Source organism: Macaca nemestrina, chromosome 11 (assembly GCF_043159975.1).
Source record: "Macaca nemestrina isolate mMacNem1 chromosome 11, mMacNem.hap1, whole genome shotgun sequence".
Taxonomy (NCBI): domain Eukaryota; kingdom Metazoa; phylum Chordata; class Mammalia; order Primates; family Cercopithecidae; genus Macaca; species Macaca nemestrina.
This window is the reverse complement of record NC_092135.1, coordinates 95300362-95312769: the sequence shown is the minus strand read 5'-3', so window position 1 is coordinate 95312769 and position 12408 is coordinate 95300362. Positions and strand designations below refer to the sequence as shown.

The 12408-nt window shown below is 39.1% G+C and overlaps 1 protein-coding gene across 2 annotated transcripts in view; it reads right to left on the bottom strand.

Annotated features, from left to right (window-relative positions):
• The window catches only part of LOC105468148 (MOB family member 4, phocein), a 56587-nt gene that overhangs the window by 6479 nt on the left and 37700 nt on the right, over positions 1-12408 (bottom strand). For both annotated transcript variants that reach the window (XM_071073131.1, XM_011718193.3), the window contains 3 exons: positions 10021-10121; positions 5152-5194; positions 4874-4960 (listed from right to left, as the gene is read on the bottom strand). In XM_071073131.1, the coding sequence (XP_070929232.1) occupies positions 4874-4960; positions 5152-5194; positions 10021-10121 (231 nt within the window). The remainder of the gene's footprint in view (positions 1-4873; positions 4961-5151; positions 5195-10020; positions 10122-12408) is intronic.

Here is a 12408-nt window from a genome sequence, read left to right as displayed (position 1 = left end):
TTCTCCCTTTAAGACTTCATTCCTTTTTATGGCTGAATAATATTCCATTGTACACATATACAGTCAGCACTTTGCATCTACAGATTTAACCAACCAGATCAAAACTACTTTTTAAAACCTCATAACAAAAAAAAAAATACAAATTAAGAAATATAGTATAACAACTATTTACATAGCATTTACATTGTATTCAGTATTATACGTAATCTAGAGATGATTTAAAGTATATAGGAGGATGTGCATAGGTCATACGCAAATACTACGCCATTTTACATAAGAGACTTTGGTATCTGTGTTTTTGGTATTCACGGGGGTCCTGGGACCAATCCTCTGAGGATACTGAGGAGATGGCTGCAATACATTTTGCTTATCCATTCATCAATTGATGGATATTTGGTTGTTTCCATTTTTTGGCTATCATAAATAATGTGACTGTGAATATTCATGTACAAGTCTTTATGCAGATATGTCTTCATTTTGGGGGAACTACATATCAAGGAGTGGAATTCCTGGGTCATATGCAACTCTATGCTTAACCATTTTAAGGAACTTCCAAACTGTTTTTCAAAATAGCTGAAGCATTTTACAATCCCATCATCAATGTTTAGGGGTTCCACTTCACATCTCACCCAGCACTTGTTATTGTCTCTTTTCTATTTTAGCCATTATAGAGGGTGTGAAAGTATATGCCATTTGGGGTTTTGGTGCTTTTTCCTTAACATTTTAAAAAGCTGTAGTAAAATACATACAACACAAATTTTTCCATTTTGACCCCCTTTTTTTGGGAGGGGGGAAGGACTCTCACTCTGTCGCCCAGGCTGGAGTGCAGTGGCGTGATCTCCACTCACTGCAAGCTCCGCCTCCAGGGTTCATGCCATTCTCCTGCCTCAGCCTCCCAGTAGCTGAGACTACAGGCACATGCCACCATGCCTGGCTAATTTTTTGTATTTTTAGTAGAGACAGGGTTTCACCTTGTTAGCCAGGATGGTCTCGATCTCCTGACCTCATGATCCACCCACCTCGGCCTCCTGAAGTGCTGGGATTACAGGAATGAGCCACCAAGCCCGGACAGCTATTTTGACCATTTTTAAATGTACAATTTAGTGGCATTAATTTACAATATTGTGCAATCATCATCACTGTTTCCAACTCCCAAACAGAAACTATTATGGCCAGGCATGGTGGCTCACGCCTATAATCCCAGCACACTGGGAGGCCAAGGCAGGTGGATCACTTGACACCAGGAGTTTGAGACCAACCTGGTCAACATGGTGAAACTCCATCTCTACTAAAAATACAAAAATTAGCCAGGCATGGTGGTGCACACCTGTTGTCCCAGCTATTCAGGAGCCTGAGGCAGAGAACTGCTTGAGCCTGGGAGGTGGGGGCTACAGTGAGCCGAGATTGCGCCACTGCACTCCAGCCTGGGCGACAGAATGATACTCTCTTAAAAAAAAAAAAAAAAAAAAAAAAAAGAAGAAAAAAAAGAAACTCGGCTGGGCGCAGTGGCTCACACCTATAATTCCAGCACTTTAGGAGGCCGAGGTGGGAGGATCACATGAGGTCAGGAGTTTGAGGCCAGCCTGGCCAACATGGTGAAACCATGTCTCTACTAAAAATACAAAAATTAGCCAGGTGAGGTGGCACATGCCTGTAATCCCAGTTACTTGGGAAACTGAGACAGGAGAATTGCCTGAACCTGGGAGGTGGAGGTTGCAGTGAGCCGAGATTGCGCCACTGCACTCCAGCCTAGGCAACAGAGCAAGACTCTTGTCTCCAAAAAAAATAAAATAAAATAAATAAATAAATAAATAAATAAATAAGTCTATTACCCTTAAGCACTAACTTCCCACACCTCCCATCCTTTGGCATGTGGTAGTTATACTGAATGTGATAAATTCAATTTATCTAACTACCTTCTGTCTATAATAATTTATTCACTCTAGATAAGTGGAATGCTACAGTATCTGTCCTTTTGCATTTGACTTGTTTCACTCCACATAATACATACTGGATTTTAAAGGTTCATCTATGTTGTAGCATGTATCAGAACTTCATTCCCTTTCACGGTTTTATAATATTCCATTGTATGTCTATGCTACATTTTGTTTTTCCATTCCCAGAGTTGTTTCCCTTTTTCTAATCAAGCATGGTTGTAGGGGAGACAATGTTAATCAGCTTAACAATAATGCACAACCCTCACATTAACTGTCTGTGGTTTTGAGATCTGCCTTAATAACTAATGTTGAGCATCTTTTCATGTGCTTACTGGCCATTTCTGAATCTTTTTTTGAGACATGGTTTCTCTCTGTCACATAGGCTGGAGTGTAGTGGTGTGATCTTTGCTTACTTCAACCTTGAGCCCTTGGGCTCAGGTGATTCTCCCACCTCAGTCTCCCAAGTAGCTGGGACTACATGTGCACACCATCACACTGAGCTAATTTTTTGTATTTTTAGTAGAGATGGGGTTTTACCATGTTGGCTAGGCTGGTCTTGAACTCCTGACCTCGGGTGACCCACCCACTTTGGCCTCCCAAAGTGCTGGGATTACAGGCGTGAGCCACTGCACCCGGCCTTACTGTCTTCGAAATCCAGTATTTATTTTGTGTTTACAGCACATTTCAATTTTGACTACCCACATTTCAAGTGCTACACAGCTACATGTGACTCATGGGTTACCATATCACTCTATCTTTAGACCTTTAACTGGTTTCTGAATTTTTCTTAATTTGAATGACATTTTGCCTTGTTTTCGCTGCCTTCCCTTCACCTTCCCCCAATTAATTCTAGGTAGCTATTCCTAATCTGTTAACAGTTATAACAGCAAAAAGATGGCAAAATATAGCAGGTTACAAAATACTACGTAATGGTGTTTACAAATTTACATATTATATTTTTCCAAATATATAATCATAATGCTACTGCAAGTGATCACAATCAGCATGTGACTGTGAGGGCTTGCAGACAGTAAGTTATAATGTTTGTTGCCTAGAAGCACTATTTGTATAATTTACTCTATATGCTGAATGTCTCTCTTTAATTCTCAAGGATACTGAATAAACGATTATCGGTGCTAAGTATTCTGCTTCTCTCACTTCAGAATCTACCTAGTGATTTTAATCCATGAGAGCAATTTTCTTAGCTTAGTTTGTCAGTTCCTATAGTTTCCTGACTAAGCAGTTATTTGAAAAGAGTTCAGAAAGTGTCCTTTCAAATTGTTCTTTTGTTTGTATTTTTACAGTAATTCCATTCAATATAACTACCACTTGGAAATCCTACTATCACCCTCCCTTGACACATGGCCAGTTCAATAGATCTGGACTTCAGCAAGCAATGCTGCAATTCTAAGACTCATTTACAGGTCTTAATGCTAATGACTATCCTTTCATTTAATATTAATCAAGAAAGAAGTGGATATGAGAATGACAGTATATTTAAGAGTCATAACACATCACAAACTGGGTATCACTTCCACTCTAAAGAAAGAATAATACATCATTACTATGTGCCAGAACAAAACTAGCCTTGATTCAGCCTTCTTGATTCAGTTTCCTAATTGCAATAATCACATCATTCACTACATTAAGTAGCCAACTTCAGAGAATTATCAATGAAACCACTATGTGGATTTTCCCAGATGCAGACAGATACAATCTTAATACTGCTTCAATTAATTAACACAAAAATGTAACATCCTGAATGAAATCAGTCTTCCAAATAAGTACTACTCTCTTAGGTACCAAATACTCCTTATTTTGGAGCATTTATCCTTTTTGAAACAAAAAACACCAGATACTGATTTTTGCAACTAGGGCCTCACTTGTCTTCAAGCCTTAGAAGTCTATCAATATAATGACCACTTCGAGGTCTGTGATTCTACAGAATCGGCCTAACCCAATATCCCCAATGAGTCAGTGTCAAGTAAAAAGTAATTGTAACAGATTAAATGGGAATACAGATTAAGGGAGAAGCAATGCATACTTTAAACAACCCAGTTGTAAAGACTATTTTTGAGACAACTAAGGAAAAGTACACTGGGTATCAAATGATATGAAGAAGTTTTTAAAATAAGAAAAAGTAAAAAATTAATAAATAAGAAATAGTAAGCCAGGTACAGTGGTTCACATCTATAATCCCAGCACTTTGGGAGACTGAGGTGGGCAGATTACTTGAGGTCAGGAGTTTGAGACCAGGCTTGCCAATACAGCAAAACCCCATCTCTACTAAAAATATAAAAATTAGCCTGGCATGGTGGCACATGCCTGTAATCTCAGCCACTCAGGAGGCTGATGCACAAGAATCTCTTGAATCTGGGAGACAGAGGTTGCAGTGAACTGAGATCACACCTCTGTACTCCAACCTGGACAACAGAGTAAGAATCCATCTCGAAAAAACAAAACAAAAAAAAAACAATAAACTGCTATGGCCTATAGTCTTACCTTGATAAAAACTAAGTAAGGAGAAAAACAACATGAATATTTAAAAGCTCAAAAGTAACATCTCTATTTAAACTAGGCATCAAAGAGTAATCAATAGTTCTTCCTATCAAAAGAAATAATCTGAACAAAAACCTAAATAGGTGTATCTCAATCATTACACAGTAGATATCAGCACAATGTGATAGATGTTAATCTGTAATAGCCAGTGGATCATGAAGTGAGTTCTAGCCCATGTAATTGCCCAATCATGAAAAATGATGCTTATCATAAGAAATCCTAAAATAGCGCTGCAGTAATAACCTCACAACAAGCAACTCAAAATGAAATAGCAAAATAAACAGTGAACTAAAACCCTAAAAACTTGTCTACCATTGTCTTGAGAGAGGTTTAGGCTATAATTATTTTATTAGTTACTCTATTTCATAAATCCTCACCTCTTTTGGAGTTTTATGAGCTGCACAAAGAAAAATCCATTGTTCAGTTGCTGTCATTTGTGTGCAAGTATCTGGATGGCATTCACTCTGTTAAAAATAATTAATTTCTTAATATGTAAAATAATAATGAAAAAGCTTATCATTTAGGTTACTATATTTCCATAACAAATTCTAGAAGTTAGAAATTTGGAGAAGTTTTTGTAAGCACATTAAGCTATAAAAACAGAGAAAAAAAATCAGAACTTTCAATTACAACTTTGATTTAAAGAAAATATTACCTGAAGTTTGACAGCAAGTCCATTTAGCTCAAGGCAGAACTGCCTGAAAATGCAAATACATAAATAAAAAGTCATTATCTATTCTCCACAGCAATTTTTAGAATATTAGCTGCAAAACGAGAATCCCATCAGTATCATTCCTCCTCCCTCACTACCATTATCAAAACCAGCTGAACAGACGACGACACATTTCTTCTAAAGGCTTACAGATTAAAAATAGAAAACCAATAACTCTCATAACATTCAATACCAGAGTTCAGTGAGCTGATCATTCTCTTATATACTAGAAATTAGTACAATTTTTCAGGGAAGTAATTTGGAAATATTTACCAAGACTTTTAGGAAGTGTATACTTTTTGACTAAGTCATTCTTCTAAGAATCTATTGTAATGAAATAATCAGATCTGCATGCAGATAAATGTATAAACATGTTCACAGGAGTTATATATGCATATGAGAAAATTTCTGTATTGTAGAAAAATTCAGCAACTGGAGGGTAATAAAATGTTGGTATACAGAAACACACAAAGAAATTACAGCAGGGCACGGTGGCTCAGGCCTGTAATCCCAACACTTTGGGAGGCCGAGGCAGGCGAATCACCTGAGGTCAGGAGTTCAAGACCATCCTGGCCAAAATGGTGAAACTCCATCTCCACAAAAATACAAAAATTAGCCAGGCATGATGGCGATGCCTGTAATCTCAGCTATTTGGGAGGCTGCCAAGGGAGAATTGCTTGAACCTGGGAGGCAGAGGTTGCAGTGAGCTGAGATTACACTACTGCACTCCAGCCTAGGCGACAGAGTAAGGCTCCATCTCAAAAAAAACAAAAACAAAAACAAAATTACATTACAATTACATTAAGGCCATCAGTTTTAGACAGTTATGTGATAAAAAGACAATCTTCTATGTCACAAAGACAGTTTTATAGCTGTCAAAATACTGAACGTGTTCCCTCCAAAAGTCCTACCTATTAATATTTAGTTCAATGTATCAAGTTAGATAAATCAGTACTATGTTTCCTCATCAGAAAAAATTGAATCATTTTGGTTCCCAAAACAATGCAAAGCTAAAACCTATATAATCAGAAGACAAAAAAAAAAAAAAAAAATCCCTCCAAAAAAGAAAAAAACCAGGATATATATGGACAAATTTGGTAGGAAAAACTTTAGTTACTGCACATTGTAACAGAAAAAAAGGCAAGAGTCAAATTTTCAGTTGTTTGTAACTGCATTTCCTTTCCAGATGCCTAATAATGCTGTCCTTAGATTACAAAAATAACATTATTTCTAAATCACCATATCACCGTCTACTGCCCCCTATCAAGTAGGCTGCATGTTATGTGTTTTTTAGTTGTTTTCCACTAAGTGGTAATAAAGACTGGTTGTGATAAGTTTCTTACCTAACCTAACCCTTTTATAGCCAATAGCAAAATTAAGTTGATTCAGCAGTGCTGTGGGTATCGTCTGTGGCAAATAATGCAAAACTTACAGCTTCAAGTTAATTTAATACAGGGCTAACATGTATACAGTTGTGCAGCTGAAGAGACCAACCAGAGCTGGAATCCAGCCTACATTCCAGGAACCACACATGTATCCTGGCATAAAGGAGTAACTTTTCCTGCCGTGCGCGGTGGCTCACGCCTGTAATCCCAGCACTTTGGGAGGCCGAGGCGGGCGGATCACAAGGTCAGGAGATCGAGACCACGGTGAAACCCCGTCTCTACCAAAAATACAAAAAATTAGCCGGGCGCGGTTGTGGGCGCCTGTAGTCCCAGCTACTCGGGAGGCTGAGGCAGGAGAATGGCGTGAACCCGGGAGGCGGAGCTTGCAGTGAGCCGAGATCGCGCCACTGCACTCCAGCCTGGGCGACAGAGCGAGACTCCATCTCAAAAAAAAATAAAAAAAAAAAAAAAGGAGTAACTTTTCCTAATCATTAAGACTCAATATGAGTTAGTGGGAGATTTGACTGAAGTCATGACCCAATTCAAATTAACATCATTATATAATCAACTACATTAACTAAAAATGGCAAGTGTACAGCCTCAAATCAATAAAGGATATATGCAAAAACAAACAAAACTCTTCCTGGTCAACTAATAAAAATATACACAATACAATAAAGAGATAAAAGAATATATACATGATAGTCCAAAAAGTGGTCAGCAGAAAAAAATAACAAAAGTAAAAATAGCATCAGAACAAATGAAATACTTGTGAGCAATATTTTATGTGAAGTTTTATGTAATGCTTTATATAACGTATGTTTCATAGAATAAGTTCAATAGGGAGGTAAATGTTTTCTTAGACCTGAAAAAAAAAAAAACTCTTGTACACTAAAATCAGCCCTTATTTGTTAGGAATTATGCTTGTAATGGAAAAAAAGGCCAACCACGGTGACACACGCCTGTAATCCCAGCACTTTGGGAGGACAAGGCAGGCGGATCACGAGGTCAGGAGAGCAAGAACATCCTCATCAACATGGTGAAACCCCGTTTCTACTAAAAATACAAGAATTAGCTGGGCATGGTGGCGTGCGCCTGTAGTCCCAGCTACTTGGGAGGCTGAGGCAGGAGAATTGCTTGAACCTGTGTGGCGGAGGTTGCAATGAGCGGAGATCACACCACTGCACTCCAGCCTGGTGACAGAGCGAGACTTGAGACTCCTGTCTCAAGAAAAAAAAAGAAAGAAAAAGAAAAAAACATGCTCACCTACTTTCATCATTAATGCCAAAGCATAAGAAAGCAGTTATTTTCAAGGCTGATTAAAAATAAAGCAAAGGATGTACTACATTGAAGTGCTGTCTTGGGTTGTAAAATGGGAAAATACCTACAAACTCATCTTTCAATTATTGTGCATTCAGATATGTAAAAAAGTTAGAAATAGTCAAGTAATTTGTCTAAAAATCAGCAAAGGGTACAAAGAAGTCTTAGCATCCTGAAATTGCTGAACTGTTATGACACGACATAATGTCTTGGCCATATCTAAAGAAGCATGCAGCATCAAAAAGTAAGTATTTTTTAAAAGTGCCTTGTCTTCAAGTTGAGGCACACAACACAGGAAACATGGTCAAATTTATTCAGGAAAAGTCATATTTCTACTCTACTTATCTAAAAATCAACTTACAAATAATAAGCCCCAATGAACACATACTGCACTCTCTATATTTATTAATAATCTGTCAACTCATCCCAGCTCCCATTTGCACTGGAAAATTTATAATTTCAAGAAACACCTAGTAACTTCAGAATATATCTACTTCTAAAGTTATCTCCACCTATCCACTAGTTATCAATTTTTTCATTCAAAGGGTATTACAAAAAGTACCAAAACTCCTTACTTCAGGATTACAATTAATCTCTATTTACCAAAGACAAGACTGGAAGTTTGCAATAATTTACAGGTAACTTATCAGATACCAAGCCTAGACTAGGAACTAGAAGTAATCCTCCACAAAAACATAAAGTGGCCAAGTGCAGTGGCTCATGCCTGTATAATCCCAGTGCTCTGGCAGGCCGAGATGGGAGGATCACTTGAGCCCAGGATTTCAGGACCAGCTTGGACAACACAGTGAGACTCCATCTCTACAGAAACAAAGGGGGGAAAAAAAAAGACAAGTCGGGCACGGTGGCTCACGCATGTAATACCAGCACTTTGGGAGGCCGAGGCGGGCGGATCATGAAGTTAGGAGTTCGAGACCAGCCTGGCCAACATAGTGAAACCCCATCTCTACTAAAAACACAAAAATTAGCCGGGCATAGTGGCACATGCCTGTAGCCCAGCTACTCAGGAGGCTGAGGCAGGAGAATCACTTGAACCCGGGAGGCAGAGGTTGTGGTGAGCAGGGATTGTACCACTGCACTCCAGCTTGGGTGACGGAGTGAGACTCTGTCTCAAAAAAAAAAAGACAATAGATGACACAAAGTTATGCATAAATGGGGAAATGGAAATACCGTATTAGTGGTTAAGAGATACAATTAAGGAAAACCATGAAATAAGATAATAAACCCCAGGCTGGCATGGTGGTAATCCCAGCACTGTGGGAGGCCAAGGTGGGCAGATTGCTTAAGCCCCGGAGTTTGAGACCAGCCTAGGCAACATGGTGAAACCCTGTCTCTACAAAAAATATAAAAAACTAGACAGGCTAGTGGCATTCACTAGTAGTAGTCCCAGCTACTCAGGAGGCTGAGATAGGAGGATTGCTTCAGTATGGGAGACAGAGGCTGCAACGCGCCAAGATTGCACCACTGCACTCCAGCCTAGGCAACAGATCAAGACCCTGTTTTTAAAAAAAAAAAAAAGGTGGGGATAATAAGGCCCAAATCAATAAATGTAGAAAGGGTGGCTCAATACTTTGGGAGGATAAGGTAGGAAGATTGCTTGAATCCAGGAGATTGAGACTAGCCTGGGCAACATAATGAGATCCTGTCTCTACAAAAAACTAAAAACATTAGTGAGGCATGCTGGCACACGCCTGTAGTCCCAGCTACTCTGGAAGCTGACGTAGGAGGATCACTTGAGCCTTGGAGGTAGAGGCACAGTAAGCAGTGATTGCACCACTGCACTCTAACATGGGCAATAGAGTGAGACTCCATCTCAAAAAAAAAGAAAAGTAGAGAGGTGCAGAGGCAGGTCCAAGTTATCAGCTCTGAAACCACCTTTCAAAACGAGTGACTCTGTAGCATACTTTGATCTGGAAACAACCAGTGAAGAAAGCTGAGAACCTTGTGACACTGAAAATGCCAAAGCTTTAAAATTTGGCTTCTTAGTCTGCAGTTACATAGTAAATTTTACGATTCATAATTATCATTAATATGAAAGTTAGTTTCGTGAGAGGAACTATTAGCATTTTGATGTAACATAAGGACCTACCTTAAATGTTCATACTTCCACACACCTTCATCTTGGCCTTCAGGTGGTTCAAGAATTTTGTCAATATTGGAGCAATCTGCTCTTATGTTCTGTTGAATATACTAAAAACAAAGAAGTTCTTATGGTTAATTAAATTATACCACCTGGTAAATCTTATATTAAGTACATATAATTTTTGAATACGTAACTGCTCTTGTGGTTCAACTTGGGTTATACACTAAATAGGAAACCAAGTATAGAATCATAATCAGTAACTCAGAAAAAAGTAGGTTACCCTTACTTATTTACTTATTTATCCTTCAATTCAACTTCATTTGTATAGAATCTACTACATAAATGCAGATATTGTATTTGTCAGGACTGTAACTGGGATCAAAATTGCAAACTGTAAATTTTTTTTTTCTTTTTTTTTTGAGACAGGGTCTCACTGCATCACCCAGGCTGGAGTACAGTGGCGCAATCGAAGATCACTGCAATATCCACCTCCTGGGCTCAAGCAATCCTCCCAACTCAGCCTCCTGAGGAACTGGAACTACATGCTGAGCTAACTTTTCTGTATTTTGTAGATACAGGATTTCGCCATAGGCAATGTAAATATAACTATGGTACATATTGTGATTCCGTTTATACGAAGTGTCTAGAATAAGAAAATCTATTGAGACAGAAAATAGATTTGTACCGGCGTAGGGCTTGAGGGCAGAGAGGAAGGCAGAGGAGACCAAAGATGGCTGCTAATGGGGATGAGTTTTCCTTTAAGAAAGGATAAAAATGTTCTAAAAGGCCAGGCATGGGGGCACATGCTTGTAAGGCCAGCACTTTGGGAGGCCAAGGCGGGCAGATCACGAGGTCAGGAAATCAAGACCATCCTGGCTAACATGGTGAAAACCTACCTCTACTAAAAATACAAAAAAAAAATTAGCAGGGCGTGGTGGTACACACCTGTAGTCTCAGCTGCTCCGGAGGCTGAGGCAAGAGAATCGCTTCAACCCGGGAGGCGGAGGTTGCAGTGAACCAAGATCACGCTACTGCACTCCAGCCTGGGCAACAAAGCGAGACTCCGTCTCAAAAACAAAACAACAAAAAAAAGTTATAAAATTAGACTGTAGTGATGGCTGTGCAACCTTGTGAATATAATCACTCTAACTGTACAGGGATTTGTATGGTATGTTCATTAGACCCAATAAAGTTGTTTTAAATAACTAAGTTTAAAAAAAAGGCAAGGGAGGGTCACTTTCAATTTTTAAAATGTAATAACATAAAAATTTAAATTTCAGATCTCTGTAATGCTTTATGCAATTTTTGATATTCTGAAATCTGAATAGGTTAGAGTAAAAGGGTGGTTACAAAAACTAACTATAAAGCCTTCTTGAGCCAATCAATTTTGCCTACTTCAGACAATCTTTCTTAAATATCACTTGGGTACTCAAAAACTTTTTTTCCCAAACAAAAGGTCTCACATATTTAGTACTGAACCAGCCTACTGCAGAGCATAGAAACCAAAAGAAAAACCATTGTTCCAATACAGCATGTCCAACTGTCCAGATGATGGTGACATTTTCAGCTTGATATGGTGACATGATAGTGATCTTGATACAACATTAAATATGTGTGCCATCTCATGTAAAAATTCCTTCTAGACCCAGTTTGTTTTTTTTTCCAATGTCTCCTCTTAGAATTGTACCTGATTTTATTACTCAGTTTTCATCTGAATCCACTGGGGAATGCAACGATTTTGCTTTTGTTTCTTGGTTGGGAATCACTTGATTCTAAAAGTCTTGTGGGAAGGCATGGCAAAGAACAGAGTCATGCACACACACCACGATGACAGGGAAAGGGATCAAACACTTTTTTTTTAGATGGAGTGTTGCTCTTGTTGCCCAGGCTGGAGTGCAATGGCTCGGCCTTGGCTCACCACAACCTCCGCCTCGCGGGTTCAAGCGATTCTCCTGCCTCAGCCTCCTGAGTAGCTGGGAATACAAGCACCTGCCACCACGCCTGGCTACTTTTTGTATTTTTTGTGGAGACGGGGTTCACCATGTTGGTAAGGCTGGTCTCGAACTCCTGACCTCAGCGGATCCACCCACCTCGGCCTCCCGAAGTGCTGGAATTACAGGCGTGAGCCACCGTCCCCAGCCTCAAACATGTTTTAATCACTCTTTAATTATTACTGAAACCACTCTCCCTGATATTTTTTATCTCATCCTAATGTTTCAAAGTTTTGATTCTCCCTCTCCTTGAGGAGATACAGGTAAATTGTATACCTTCTCCACAGGCCACCTCAAATTCCATGTCACAATTCTGTCCAAATCTCTCATTCCCCTAGTACACTCAAACACTCCCTGATTATTCGAATCCTCACAGAACTCCATCCGATTTCCTGCCGTATTT